Source organism: Loxodonta africana, chromosome 9 (genome assembly GCF_030014295.1).
Source record: "Loxodonta africana isolate mLoxAfr1 chromosome 9, mLoxAfr1.hap2, whole genome shotgun sequence".
NCBI lineage: Eukaryota > Metazoa > Chordata > Mammalia > Proboscidea > Elephantidae > Loxodonta > Loxodonta africana.
Window position 1 is genome coordinate 14,542,347 of NC_087350.1, and position 12,776 is coordinate 14,555,122.

Sequence of the window (12,776 nt, forward strand, 5' to 3'; positions counted from 1 at the left end):
ACAGCGTCAGACAGAACAGTTTCGCTGCCCTAAAAACGTCCTGTGCTCTACCTGTTCACTCCCCAACCCCCGAGCCCCTGGCAATCCCTGGTCTTTTCACTGAGTCTGTAACTTTGCCCTTTCCAGGCTGTCACATAGTTAGTCTCATACAGTATGAGCCTTCTCAGCCTGGCTTCTTTCATTTAGCAATATGCATTTAAGGCCCCTCCATTTCCTTTCCTAGCCTGATAGCTACACCTTGAGTTTTGGGAGTTAGGTTCTTTCAGCACACTCCATAATGTGACATCATTTTCTGGCTGATGTCACTCCCAACTGTACATTTCCTCATTCTTTTGGAATAAGGACATGGCAAGACACCAGGAGGACAGAGGCAAGAGGATAGCCAAGAGAAGAGGTGTCCGGAGGTGCCAGTGTGCATACCACACCCCAAACCTTTGCCCAGATTTAGGCAAGGCTGTGAACTAGGAAACATCTGGAACTACATTCAAGGCCTGAATGGCCCCAAACAATGGGAGCCCAGTCCAGAGGCTTTACACTGAGCATGTTTCTAGCCAAATACTTTCAATAAAAACAGCCTGGCTATTAAAATGAGTCTCCCACCAAATTCCTTACTTCAAAACACACCTCCTTTGGAAGAACTGATAGGTAGGGACTTCTACTTTATCCTCCAGGAGAAGGTGGCGGGTCACTTCCCCCACCTCTTCCCGAACTTCTTAAACTCAGTCTCACTTGGGCACATGGTGAAAAGTCTTCATTTTAAAATGATTAATTGTTATTCCTAAACACTCCACAGCTCTATATCCATGTTTATCGGTCTCTTTTCCATCTCTTTTTAGGGATTAGAGGTTCTAGGATTTAATTGTCAGCTTTAATCACCTAGAGTTCAAAATTGAAAGTTCTGCCTCTGGCAGGTCCTACTTCCTTTCCCAGGATACACACATGCACACACATATATACACATACGCACACACACATGCACACTGTCACACATACCTGTGTACACATGCAGACGCAAACGTACACATGCAAGTACAAACACACTCAGGCTGATCAATGACAGACCAGACACACTGAACACGGGCCTGGAGCCCCACTCAGTGTTTCCAGGCATCTCTAAGGGTTGAGGACTCCAAGAATTGGCTCCTGCCCCAAGGAGCTTATGGTTAGGTGAGGTGGGGGACATGACAAAAGTACACAAAGGTCAACACAGTCCTGAGGTGCTGCCCTCCGTGGACATGGACAGGGCCCTAGATGGAGGGCAGGCCGAGCCCAGGTGGACGTGCAGTAATCGGAGGGCTCCATTCCAGGAATATCTTGTCAGCTCTATCTTCAGATCATTGCCAGAATCTGAGCCCCTTCCCCACTCCCCTGACATGCCTCCTCGCTAGCCTCCCTGCCTCCGCCCTGGCCCCCAACTGTCCCCACAGCAGCCAGAGAGGTCTGTCAAAACCCAAGTCAGCTCACATCCCTCTGCTCAGAGCCCCCCGTAGCCCCACAGCTCTCAGAGAAGTCGAAGTACTGATCACACCTAATAGGCCCCCAATCTGGCCTCCCTGCCTTCTCTCACGTCCGACTCCCACAGCACCTGCAGTGCACTAGGGTCTACTTACATATGGCCCTTCTGGTCCTGGGTTTGTAATTCCGCCAAAAATACTGGTTGAGCCACAGTCCATCCGGTGATTGGTGTATTTCACTCACCTTGCAAGGACTGGCTGGTTTACTAGTCAGAAAGCTGGTGTGTAAAACCACCCAATAGGATTGAGTAACTTGAAGGGATTACTCAGTTTGTGGTCCTGCTGAGAGGGCCATGCCTGAAATTATATAAGCAGCCAACTCCACAGAGGTTGTGAGAGGGAAGGAGGGGACCTCAAGACCAAGAAGAGCCTGGAGCAGAGTGGTATGACCCCAGGGTTCCTGCATGGAGAACCTTCTAAAACAGCTGTAATACCTCAGACAGCAAGAGGCCCAGAAGGGGCCCAATGGCAGAGCCTTCAGCTGAGAGGCCCAGAAGTCCCCAGTGGCAGAGAGCTGGCAGTGAGAGGGCCAGAATGGGCCTGGCAGCAGGGCGGAGGGCTGAGAGGGCCTGCACGGCTAAGTAGGTTGCTACACCGGCTATGAGGTGGGCCAGTTAGCAGCAGAGAGGCCAATGGCAGGGAGGCCAAAGGCAGAGAGGCCTGCCGGCAAAGCCTGACAGCAGAAAACAGCTAACAGAGCTGAGCCGGCTGCTACACTGGCCATGAGCTGGGCCAGTTAGCAGTGGAGAGGGAGACGGGAGACAGCAGCTGAGAGCTGTCCTTGTTGAAAGCTGTCCTGCAGTGAAGAAGGGAGGGGTGTGCTCTCTACTTCAGGGGAGCCTTCTAGACCTTGCACATGCGCTTCCTAACCCTGATTTCCCAGCTGTTCCTGTTACTTCCAAGTTGATTCTGATACTGAATTGTAGCCTAATACTACCCTAGTAAACCACATAATTGTGAGCATGGTCTGTGAGTTCTGTGTAGCCATTGCAAAGAATTATTCAACCCAGCAGAGAGGTAAAGAGTGCCGTGGGGGGAACAGCTGGTGTCAGAGATGGTGAAGTTGGAGAGTGGCAGTATATCTGACCTCCACCTCGTAGGAACCAGCTTTGTGCTGATCCTGGTTCTCATCCCTCAGGAATTTAGGCAATTTCTTACCTCACATTACAGTACCTTATTCACATCTCATTACACTGCTATGAAATTCTCTATTTACAAGTCTGACTCCCCATAGGAGAGGTCCAGAAAAGGGCAAAGGGCCCACCCTATTACCGTAGGACCCGGCAGCCAGCACTGGGCCTCACACAGAATAGATGAGAAATGAATACTTACTGAGGAACAGAGGAAACTTTTGCCCCTGACATTACTTGCACATCACCTCTGGTTGCAAACACTTTAAAATCAATTTTACGAAAACCTTTGAAGTCTAATAGAACAAGAAGGCCAGGCAGCTATGGTTTAAGAAGTTTTGATACTTTGATGAAATCATTCCTGTTTCCCAAAGATAGAAATTCTTCAAATTAGGCTGGTGACAGGTGATAAGCCTGGGTCATTAACCAAGAGCAACTGCTGCAGTCCTAGCACTGCAGGTGGGAGCAGGGCACTGGGGCTGGGCTCCTTCTGCAGAGGAAAAGCAAGGCGCAAGATGTGACCACAGTGCTTGGCCCAAGGGGCCTCGTACAAGGATGGCAGGTGCCAACCCCTATGCGGTGCCACACTTCCCTACCCAACAGAAAGGCCAGACACCTTGGGAGAGGACAGATCCCCCCCGGCTTCTGTCTGCCACAAAAGTCATCCCTTCTGAATCAAAGCGTGCATTTCCAAAGCGACACTGCAAAGGCAGGCTGGTCTGGCAGTGTGCCTGGCCACTCCGGGGCCAGGCGGGGCTTCAGAGGAATCTTGTGTGGCCTTGGCGATAAGGCAAGTGAGGCATGGCACACACATGCCGGGAGTCACTCATCCTACACAGGGCTGCACACCCCCACGGACTGGTTCAGGGGTCAAGCTACTACGAATGATCGACTGTCCCCGGCCCAGTACGCCAGAGGGGTGCCTGGGAGAAGGCTGGGAGGAGGTGCTCTGAGGGCTTCCTGCTGAGGCCAAGAACCCTAGAAGCAAATTCTGCCCTAGAAAGCTGCTGTTCCAACCATGTTCTCAGCTGGCAAAGAGCCAGGAGTCGTCTCTAGCAAAGTGTAGCCAGTGTGAGAATGGGTGGCCTTAGAGACTATCCCTTGCTGCTCTCCCCAAAACGACCAGCAGGAGGAATGTGATGGGGCTGCAGGAGGGCACAGACTAGGGCGCGTTATTGTAACAACTATGTGCTTGTTTTCACAGTCACTGTCTATGGCCAAAAACCAAAAACCCGTTCAATTTTGAGTCATAGTGACCCTACAGGACAGAGTAGAACTGCTCCATAAGGTTTCCAAGGAGCACCTGGTGGATTCAAACTGCAGACCTTTTGGTTAGCAAGTGTAGCATTTAACCACTACGCCACCAAGGCAAGTCATACTAATTTTCTATTTCAGGGAATGATAGGAAGTTTCCTTTAATAAAGAGAAAATTCACAAGACTAAGGAGACATGGCAATGAAATGTAATGTGGAATTCTGAAACAGAGATAGGGCATTACGTGGAAAAACTGGTCACATAAATCTGAATAAAATCTTTATTGATCTAAACTCAAGTTTCTGTAGATTAGATCACCATAGTATCCCAATGTTGATTTCATGGTTTTGATAATGGTGCCGTGGTTACGTAAAACGTTAGCATTAGGGGAAGCCGGGTGCAGGGCATAATGAAACTGTACTATTTCTGTAACTCTTCTGTTAAGTCTAAAATTATCTCAAAATAAAGTTAAAAAATATTCAAAGTTTAAAAAGATGAGTTGACACATTAAAACATATGAAGTAAATAACAGCACAGGTGTCGTGCTAATCTGGCGATAATCACAGGACCCTGCGAGACTCTCTTCAGTTTGAGAGGCACGGGAGCACATCCTTCGCCTTCATTTTACAGATGAGGTCCCAAGAGATCAGGGGACTGGCCAAAGGTCGTGAGGGTCCTAACCCCTGACCCTTCTCCCTACTGCTGGCCCTGCCCTGAGCCACCCAAGGGGCTGGGGACTCCAGGAAGCTCCACTTTGGAAAGTGACAGTCAGACACGTGAGAAGACATCTCCCGCAGCAGAGAGGGAAGCACGGCCCCCTCTGACACCAGGGTCACCCCAAACAGCTGGGACTGAGTCTGCAGCAGATCAAATTCCTGCATCTGATCAAATCAAAGCCCTCGGATAATAAATTTAAAAAACGAGGAGATAAGGCCTCTCCCAAAACACAATCTTTAAGGTGTCAGGACTTGCCGCACCTCCCTGTCTCTGCCTGGCCCAACACAGCAACTAAAATCAAACCCCTAGGCCTGCTCATGGCCCCTCTCCCCTTCCCTGGTGCTGAAGGCTAGCCTTGAGTGCTTCTGCCCAGAATGGGCCTCCCCTTCCCAACCCAGAGGAGAGGGTCCCCTTGGGCAGCAACATAAAAGGCCCCCCAAGCCCCTCCCACCTTCCTCGGCCTGGGCTCTGGGAACTCAGCAAGGGGTGCCTGCTTGTGGGCGAGGCCCTGGGTGGGGTGAAAAGAGGGGGCCCCTCCTCTCTCAGAACTACTCTGGATCTGAGGTGTCCTCAAAGGCTCGAGGCAGGCTCACCCTTAGTCCGGCTCCGGCTTCCAAAGGGCCAGGTGTGGCTGTGCACGGGGGCACTGTTCTGGGAAGGGTCGGTACTCATGGCTCAGTCTCCACCGTTCAGGTGACCACCATCCTGCACATCCCCAGGGAGGTGGCAGGGGTGTCCCCACTGACAGTGCCCACCACACTGTGTCCCCGTTTCAGCACTCGACCAGAACTGGGGCAGTGCTGACAAACACAGGCAGGTACTGCCACACCCTAGCCACCTGTTTCCCCACGGTGAGCGGTGAGCCGGGAGGACTAGATTAAAGGTGCAGCCTATTTTAGGGGCCAATCGCAGAGACCCAGGATTAAAGCCAGCAGAAGCATGTCCTCCCAGTAGGACCAGGGCCTCAGCACTACACAGCCCCTTTCCCCTCACCCTGCCCCTGGGGTCTGAGACTACAGCCCCAGAGTGCGTTCAGCCCCGGCCAGCCCTGCTGGGTCCTCTTTGGGCACAAACATCCCACAGGCAAAGTCGGATGCGAGAGAACCTGTTGGAGCAGTTTGGGCTCACAGTGTCACCTCCTCTTCCTCCTCCTCCATTTACTTCTGGGTGGGAAGGGGCCTAGGCTTTTGAAAACTAGGCACAGGGCCAGGTCATTGCCACCGGCAAGGGCCAAGAGGGCTGGGCGTTCAGTCTCTCCAAGCTTTACTTGCCCACCCCCCTCCCCAAAGGACCAAGTCAAAACCGGAATGTCCCTCTCTGGAACAGCGAAGAGAAACGGATTAAAACGAAGGCCGGGGAGGAGGCGGCAAAGCCACATCACCCCCCCCCGCCCACACACACACACACACACGCACACACTATCTGTCACCAACACCCCTAACAGTGACGGCAGGCCAGTCCAGTAGCCTCACTGACAAGGGGAGGGTCCTGCCCGCCGGGACGAGGTCCCGGGAGCTCACGGGCCTGCCTGAGAGTGGGCGCGCCCTCGCTCAGACCTCCGGCGCCCCAGCCCGCCCGTGTCGGAGCCCGCCAGTCGCGCCCCTCCAGGGACCCGCGCTGGGCTGCGCGCCCGCTTCTCCCGGCCCTGGCCGGCCCGAAGCCCGCGCAGGGAAAGTTCCTGCAACTTCGCAAGGGGAGGAGACGGGCGGGGGGGGAGGACGGGGCGCTGGGCCTGGGCCTCGGGTCGGCGCCGCGCGCCCGGCCGCGGCGTCCTGATATGTCCGGCGGCTCCCGGGCCGGCCCGACTTGTCCCCGCGGCGCCCCCAACTTAGACCCGGGCGCCGTCCCCGCGCTGCGGCCCTAGCAGCGCGGCCCGGGCCGGCCTCTAGGCGCGGAGCGGCGCCCGGGCTCGCAGCCCACCACCCCTGTCCACCGGGCCTCGGCTTTTGTGCGCGGTCCGCAAGGGTCCCCGGCCCCGGGAACGTCTGCGTGGGAAGCCCAGCCCCTGGGCCCAGCGCCCCCGCTCTCGGCACAAAAGGGTGCGTGGCCCGCGGCAACAGTCCCATCGGCCCCGGGCGCCCCCCAAAATGTGTCCGAGCCTACCAGCTGCCGGCAGGCGCTGCCATCGCTCGCGTCCGCGGGCAGGGCCTGTGGGGCGGGCGCAACGGCCCGGGGACGCAGGGCTGGTCCGCGCGGGTCGCAGCGGGCCGAGCCGGGCCCGGCGGCGGACAATGCGGCGGGCCGCCGGGGCGGGGACGCCGGGCCGCGCGCTCACCTGCCGTGGAACCAGTCCTTGCAGGCGTCGCACTCGATCATGAAGCGGGTAACGTCGTAGGGGAGCCGGCAGATGCAGTACACAGGCACCGTCGCCATGTTAGCTGCGCCGCGCCGCGCCGCCGCCTCCGGCTCGCTCCGCCGCCGCTGCGCTCGGCCCCGCTGGCGGCGGCCTCGGGTCGGCCGCGGCGGGCGGGCGGGCGGGCAGACGGGCGCGGGGCGGGGGGCGAGGGCCGGGAGCACCGCCTCAGCCGCCGCCGCGGCCGCTCAGGCGGGTGCCGCCGCCGCCGCCGCCGCCGCGCTGGGAGGGAGGGCGGGCGGACGCCGCCGACAAACAGGCTCCCGCCCGGCGCGGGGCGCCCGCGGCCACACAATGCCGCCGCGCCGAGCCCGCGCGGCTCCGGCCTGGCCGGCGGGGTCGCTCGGGATCGCAGCGGCGGGAGCCGCGCGCAGGCCGGGCGGGGGGCGCAAGGACGCGAGTGTGCGCGGGGGGATCGGGCTGCGCGCGGGGACACAAAAGGGAAATGGACGCGCGGGGGCGGCGGGGCGGCCGAGTCGGCGGCGGGGAACCGCGGCCCCACCGAAGGGACCCCCGGCCGCCGCGCGGCCTCTACGTCAGCGGCCCGGGTGGCGCCGCCTCCGCGCCCCGCCCGGAGCTCCCCGGTTCCGCTCCGGCCCAGGCCCGCGGGGATCCCAGGCCCGGCCGCTGATCGGGCGGGGCGCGCAGGCGGGAAGCGGTAGCGGCGGGCGCCGGAGCCTGCGGAGCCGCGGAAAAGGTGGGCCGGGAGTCCGGGCGCGGGAAGAGCGGCGGAACGCTCTCGTTCGGCCGCCCGGCACAGAAGCAACTCCTGAGCCCTAACTTTGTTGGGGTTGGGCTTGCGACCCGCGGCGGGCAGGGGGAACCAGGGGGATTCCCTGGCCGCTCGTCCCGCCGCCTCCTTCCCTCCCGCCTTCCCGACCGAGTTTCTGGTTCAAATACAACTTCCCCCTCTGCGCTCCTTCCTGGCTCCAGACGGCCCGCCCTTCTTCACATGACCCCCCGCCCAAGGTGGGCACCTCCTGGGGGTGGCAGCCCGGGCTCCCGGCGGACTCCCAGATGCTCGGCCCAGACAGGCCCCCGGGGGAGCGCGCTTGTCCCGGTTTCGTTCCATAAAGAGAGAGCGAGTCCTTGGAATTTGAGTCTCTCCAGAGCTCCCTGGACCCGACCAGAAGCCCTGGTTAGAGCCCCCAGGTGACCTAAGAGATGGGGAGGAAAGCAGGCCCGGTATCTGCATTCTTGTCTCCCAGAGAACGGCGTTCCGGCTGGTGGCTGGTGGCAATTAGGGTGGGAGAGCGAGAAGGAGGGACCGACCGATGAGGAGGTTCTGCGATGCTGCTGGCACCTGCAGCCTTTGTCCTGGAAACGACTCATCGCAGGTGGTCGGGCTTTTAGTGGGGGGGGGTACCCCCAGCTTTGAGGGTCTCTTGCAGGACCCTTCCCCAGCTGCTGTATCCTTAGGGCCTCCGTGCTGGACGGCCACAGCTGCAGGGGATCCAGAGGTGCTAAGACTCGGTAGGAACCTTCCCCTCTGACCACTGATCAGTGCTCTTCATTACCCCAGCTTTCCCTGTCCTCCATCAGCAACATCTGCATAATGCAGGGGGGTGCCAGTAACCACAGACATACCAGACTCTGAGGACCTTGGAGGCCACCTGGTCCAGCAACACCTCCCAGCACCCTTGACCACAGCCCCTTGGTGATCACCCTGCTTTGGCCTGCAGTGGCCCTGTCCTAAGGGGCAGGTAGCTCAATGACAGTCAGTCATCTTGAGTCTGAATCTGCCTCCTGTATTTGCCACCCCTCCTCAACAGGCCCCCAGCAGGCTCAGGGCCTTAGCTGGGAGGGCTCTGCATGAAGAAGATGAAGGTGGCAGGATGAGGGGGGGGAGCAGGAAATGGAGGAGGGGAGGATGAGATCCCTACCCAATACCTCTCACTCCTCTGGGAGCTGTCCATCCAGGAGTAAGGACTTCCTGCCTTCATTCCAGCTGTCACCCTCCTGGTGCTGGGAAAGGAATTGCAGATTAAGCCACCATCCACCATTAACACATTCGTGGGGATTAGTGCAGATAAATAGTGCTCTGCCGAGAGAGCCGATGGGTTATCAGAGCCTGAGATGAGGTGCAGAGGGCCAGTGCTGAGGTAGGCACCTCACCTCCCCCCTCACAGCAACACTGAAGCAATTAAGTGAGCAGGGCCTGATTCTCAGATGTATCAGTCAGTCACTAAACTAGAAAGTCCCAGAGGCGGCTCTGAGGCAGGAGACACCCTGAGTGGCAGTCCAGGCTCTGCTGTTAACACCCAGGTCACCTCAGGCGATCCTCAGTCTGCTAACACTTCCATGTCCTTGTTCATAAGTGATGATAATAGTTGCCCATGCTAACCAGCTTTCTGTAAGGATTTACAAGTACTAAACCAGCTGTTTGTAAGTACTTAGCATATTACCCGGGTCATGATAGCTATAGTTACAGTCAACACTCACATTGATGCTGTTAGGGCAGCATTTCTGTGCCATTTTACAGAGTAAAAACTGAGGCTAAAGCAGTTAAATCACAGCTGGCTGGTAAGAGGGAGGAGCGAGGGAGGAACCACTCTTCTCCTACACCTGGGCCTGTGCTGCCCGCCTTGGTCATCTCCCAGGCACCATGGACACGCCTGGGAAAGCCCATCCACTCTCTCACCCAAGTCAGGTACGGGCCAACCTCTGCGGTGCCCCTCTGTCCACCCTGCCCACCTCATCCCACCCCTGCCCTCAGATGGGCCGCCTGCCTCCAGCCATGGCTGCCTGCAGCTACTCTTGGGCATGATGTTGAGGGTCTTCCATGTTATTCAAACACCTCCAGCAGCTCCCTATAGATCAAATAAATTAGATAAAGTAGAGCAGGGCTCTTTGGGGACGCCACGCTCTCCCTCTAGCTGACTTCTCCACACCATCCTAATGTTATCTCCCAACAGAAAAGTCTTAGTTTTCTCCACCTCCTCCCCGTCATCTCTAGCTCGGTCCCTCGTTCACTCATGTAACAAATATTTGTTGAGCACCTGCCTACTGTATGCCAAGCAGTGTCCTAGAACCGAGGGCTCAGCAGAGTCCCTGCTCTCGTGGACCAAGGAGAGGAGGAGGGCACAGTGATAAGGGGAAGGCTGGCACAGAGGAGGGGGACAGGGAGTTCAGAACCCAGAAGGGGAGCTGGGAGCAGCCTGGAGGGCTGAGGCAGTGCAGGGAGAGTAAGTGAACATTCTCATGCCTGGCCCTCAGACAGGGGAAGGCCCAGAAAGCATGGCGGTAGCCCGGGAGGTTCAGACACCAGGCTGGCCATGGCCTCATCTCTGGCCCACCGTGCCTGGACTCTCCCAGCCCTGATCTCTTGCTCAGGAACTTTCTCTGACGGACTGCCTTTGCCTCCGAATCTGCCCGCCAAGGCTTTCCCATTTCTCCGGGTAAGCTTAAATTCCGTACCCACTGGTCTACAAGCACCAGGAGCCTACCGCAGGCCCCCGGTGGCCTGACGTGCTGCAGGTGTAAAGCAGGTGGGCTCACAGCTTCCCCCACCCTCGGGCCCCAATGGGAGCTCCACACACACTGCTTCAAGCCTTGAGGACACAGACGTGTCTCTTCACTTTATACCGATTTGGGAAACACATGTTCCGACACATGCTATTCACACATACACCCATCCGCTTATCCATTCAACAGACTGGGCTGAAGGCCAGGTGCAGGGAAATAAGGCAGACACTCCAGCTCCCAGGAGCTCATATGCCAGAGTAGGTGGGACACAGCTACCTGAATAACAACATTTAAAGCCATGATAAATGCTACAAGGAAATAAGGTGATGCGGGCATGAAGCAAGCAATGGCAGGTGGGAAGGGAGATAGGAGAGCCAAAGGAAGCCTGATTATGTGAATGAGTTGATGAAGTTAAAAGACAATGAACTAGTCTAATTCTATGAGCTGAACCGAATGGGCCCTGCAGATGGGAGTGGGGACAGGAGCAGGGTTCTGACGGCCCCCATCTCCCAGGCAGTGCCATTGCTGGTGACCAGATATATTGCTGTCCAGACTGGGACCGTTTGGGGAGTAAAAAGGGTGCTGTTAGTAACATACCAGACAGGGGCAAACAGGGTGAGGGTGACCCAATGCCCCCACGCTGAGGGTAGACATGCTCAAATGCCAGGAAGGGCACATGGGTGAGGAGTGGGTGGCTCTGCTGTGGGCGCCACTCTGCCATTTGCTTCATGAGCTGACAGGGCTGGGTGCCAGACACTGCACTGGGCACACCTCACAGGGCTGCCCCAACCCATCTTTCAGGGCTTAGAGACTTCCCTTGACACCTTTCTCCCACCCCCTGCCTGTATAAGTTTCCTCTTCCCTCTGCACTTTTCCTTCACAGAATGTAATACAAATGTTGTTGAGCTTTTACCTGGATTTTTTCTTGTGTACGTGTGTACTTGTGTGCCCTTCCCTCCTAGGGTGAAGCTCCTCAGTGCAGGGGGCTCAATTTTGTTCATGACTGTGCCCTCGGCATTACCAAGCACAGTGCCTGCCCACGGTAGACCCTCTGCAGAGTGAACAACAGATAGATACCTGTGAGTCCCTGTGTCAGGGGAGATCTGGAGTCCTTGTTTCCAGATGCACGGTTTTGGAAACACTTGCGTAGGGTCCACCGTAGCCTCTTGGTCAAATATCAAGTGAAGACAAGCTCCACAGCCTGAAACCCACCGTCCACTCCACGGAGAGGCAGGACCAGAGCTTTTATCCCCAGGTGATTCATTCCAGAAGGAATCCTCCACATTCTGGTCAGCCAAGCCCCCTTCCATCACTGTTCTGGGCTTTGAGGAAAAAGAAATGTGTGCAGCCCAGAGCTAAGTCACCCTCCCAGGGCTCTGGAGTCTGCTGGCGGTGGCCCTGCTGTGAGTTCAGAGATGCCTGCACAGCATAGTGTCTTCACTTGTGAGGAAGAAGGCACGAAGGTGAGCCCTCAAGGGGAGCTGCCCCAGGCTCACCTACAGCCTGCCCTGTCAGGGAGGGAATAGCGCATGGAGCGTGGCTTTACCTGGTGTTCGTGGAGGAGCAAATGGACACATGAGGAGGTCACCAAGGGCAGTGCTGAGGGACCTGGTGGGCAGGCCGCAGCAGGAGAGGCCTCTACAAGAGTCACACCACAAAATGGTGAGCTAAGTAGCAAAGAAATGTCCCTCCCAGGTGTGATGGGGACCAGCGATAAATTCATGCAGCGCAGGACTCAGAAGGATTGTTGTTAGTTACTGAGCTGGCTCTGACTCATGGAAACCTTACGTGTAATAGAACAAAACCTTGCCCGGTCCTATACCATCTCCATGATCTTTGACATGTTTGAGCCCATTGCTGTGGCTGTTGTGTCAATTCATCTCATGGAGGGTTTCCCTTGTTTTCACTGTATATGTGTACTTTACCAACCATGATGTCCTTCAGGAGAATTGAGGGCAGAATAAAATTGAGGGAGAACTCTTCCTAAGGGTGTCCTCCATACTGAAAGAATGTGCGCTCTAATCTCTGCACCATGAAGGGCAAGGGCAGGCCTGCTTTGAAGTGGGAGGAAGCTCCTGGTGGGGGGTGGGGGGTGTGTCCTGGAAGGCCAAGTGCACACAGCTGCCCCAGTCAGGTCCCTGAGGGAGGGCAGCTCTGAGGAAGAGCCTGAAGGTGTGTGGGGGGAGGGGCGGGGGGCACCTGAGCCTGCACTCCTCTGCCCTGCAGGTGATGATGCCTATGAAGACAGATAGTGAAGACAGCTCCTCAGCATCTCGCTTTTGGTCTGATTACTTTTTGAAATCATAAAAGAGCCATGAGGGACCTCAGAAATTCTCTGTCAAT

General features: G+C 56.8%; 1 protein-coding gene across 2 annotated transcripts in view; it reads right to left on the reverse strand.

Moving 5' to 3' along the window:
• Nucleotides 1-7,034, reverse strand: part of PHF2 (PHD finger protein 2) — an 86,731-nt gene extending 79,697 nt beyond the window's left edge. The window contains exon 1 of one of the 2 annotated variants that reach the window (XM_064291050.1): nucleotides 6,891-7,034. In XM_064291050.1, coding sequence (XP_064147120.1) covers nucleotides 6,891-6,988 — 98 coding nt within the window. In that variant the 5' untranslated portion in view covers nucleotides 6,989-7,034. The remainder of the gene's footprint in view (nucleotides 1-6,890) is intronic. The other variant, XM_064291049.1, reaches the window with a different exon arrangement.
• Between the last annotated feature and the right edge of the window lie 5,742 nt (nucleotides 7,035-12,776).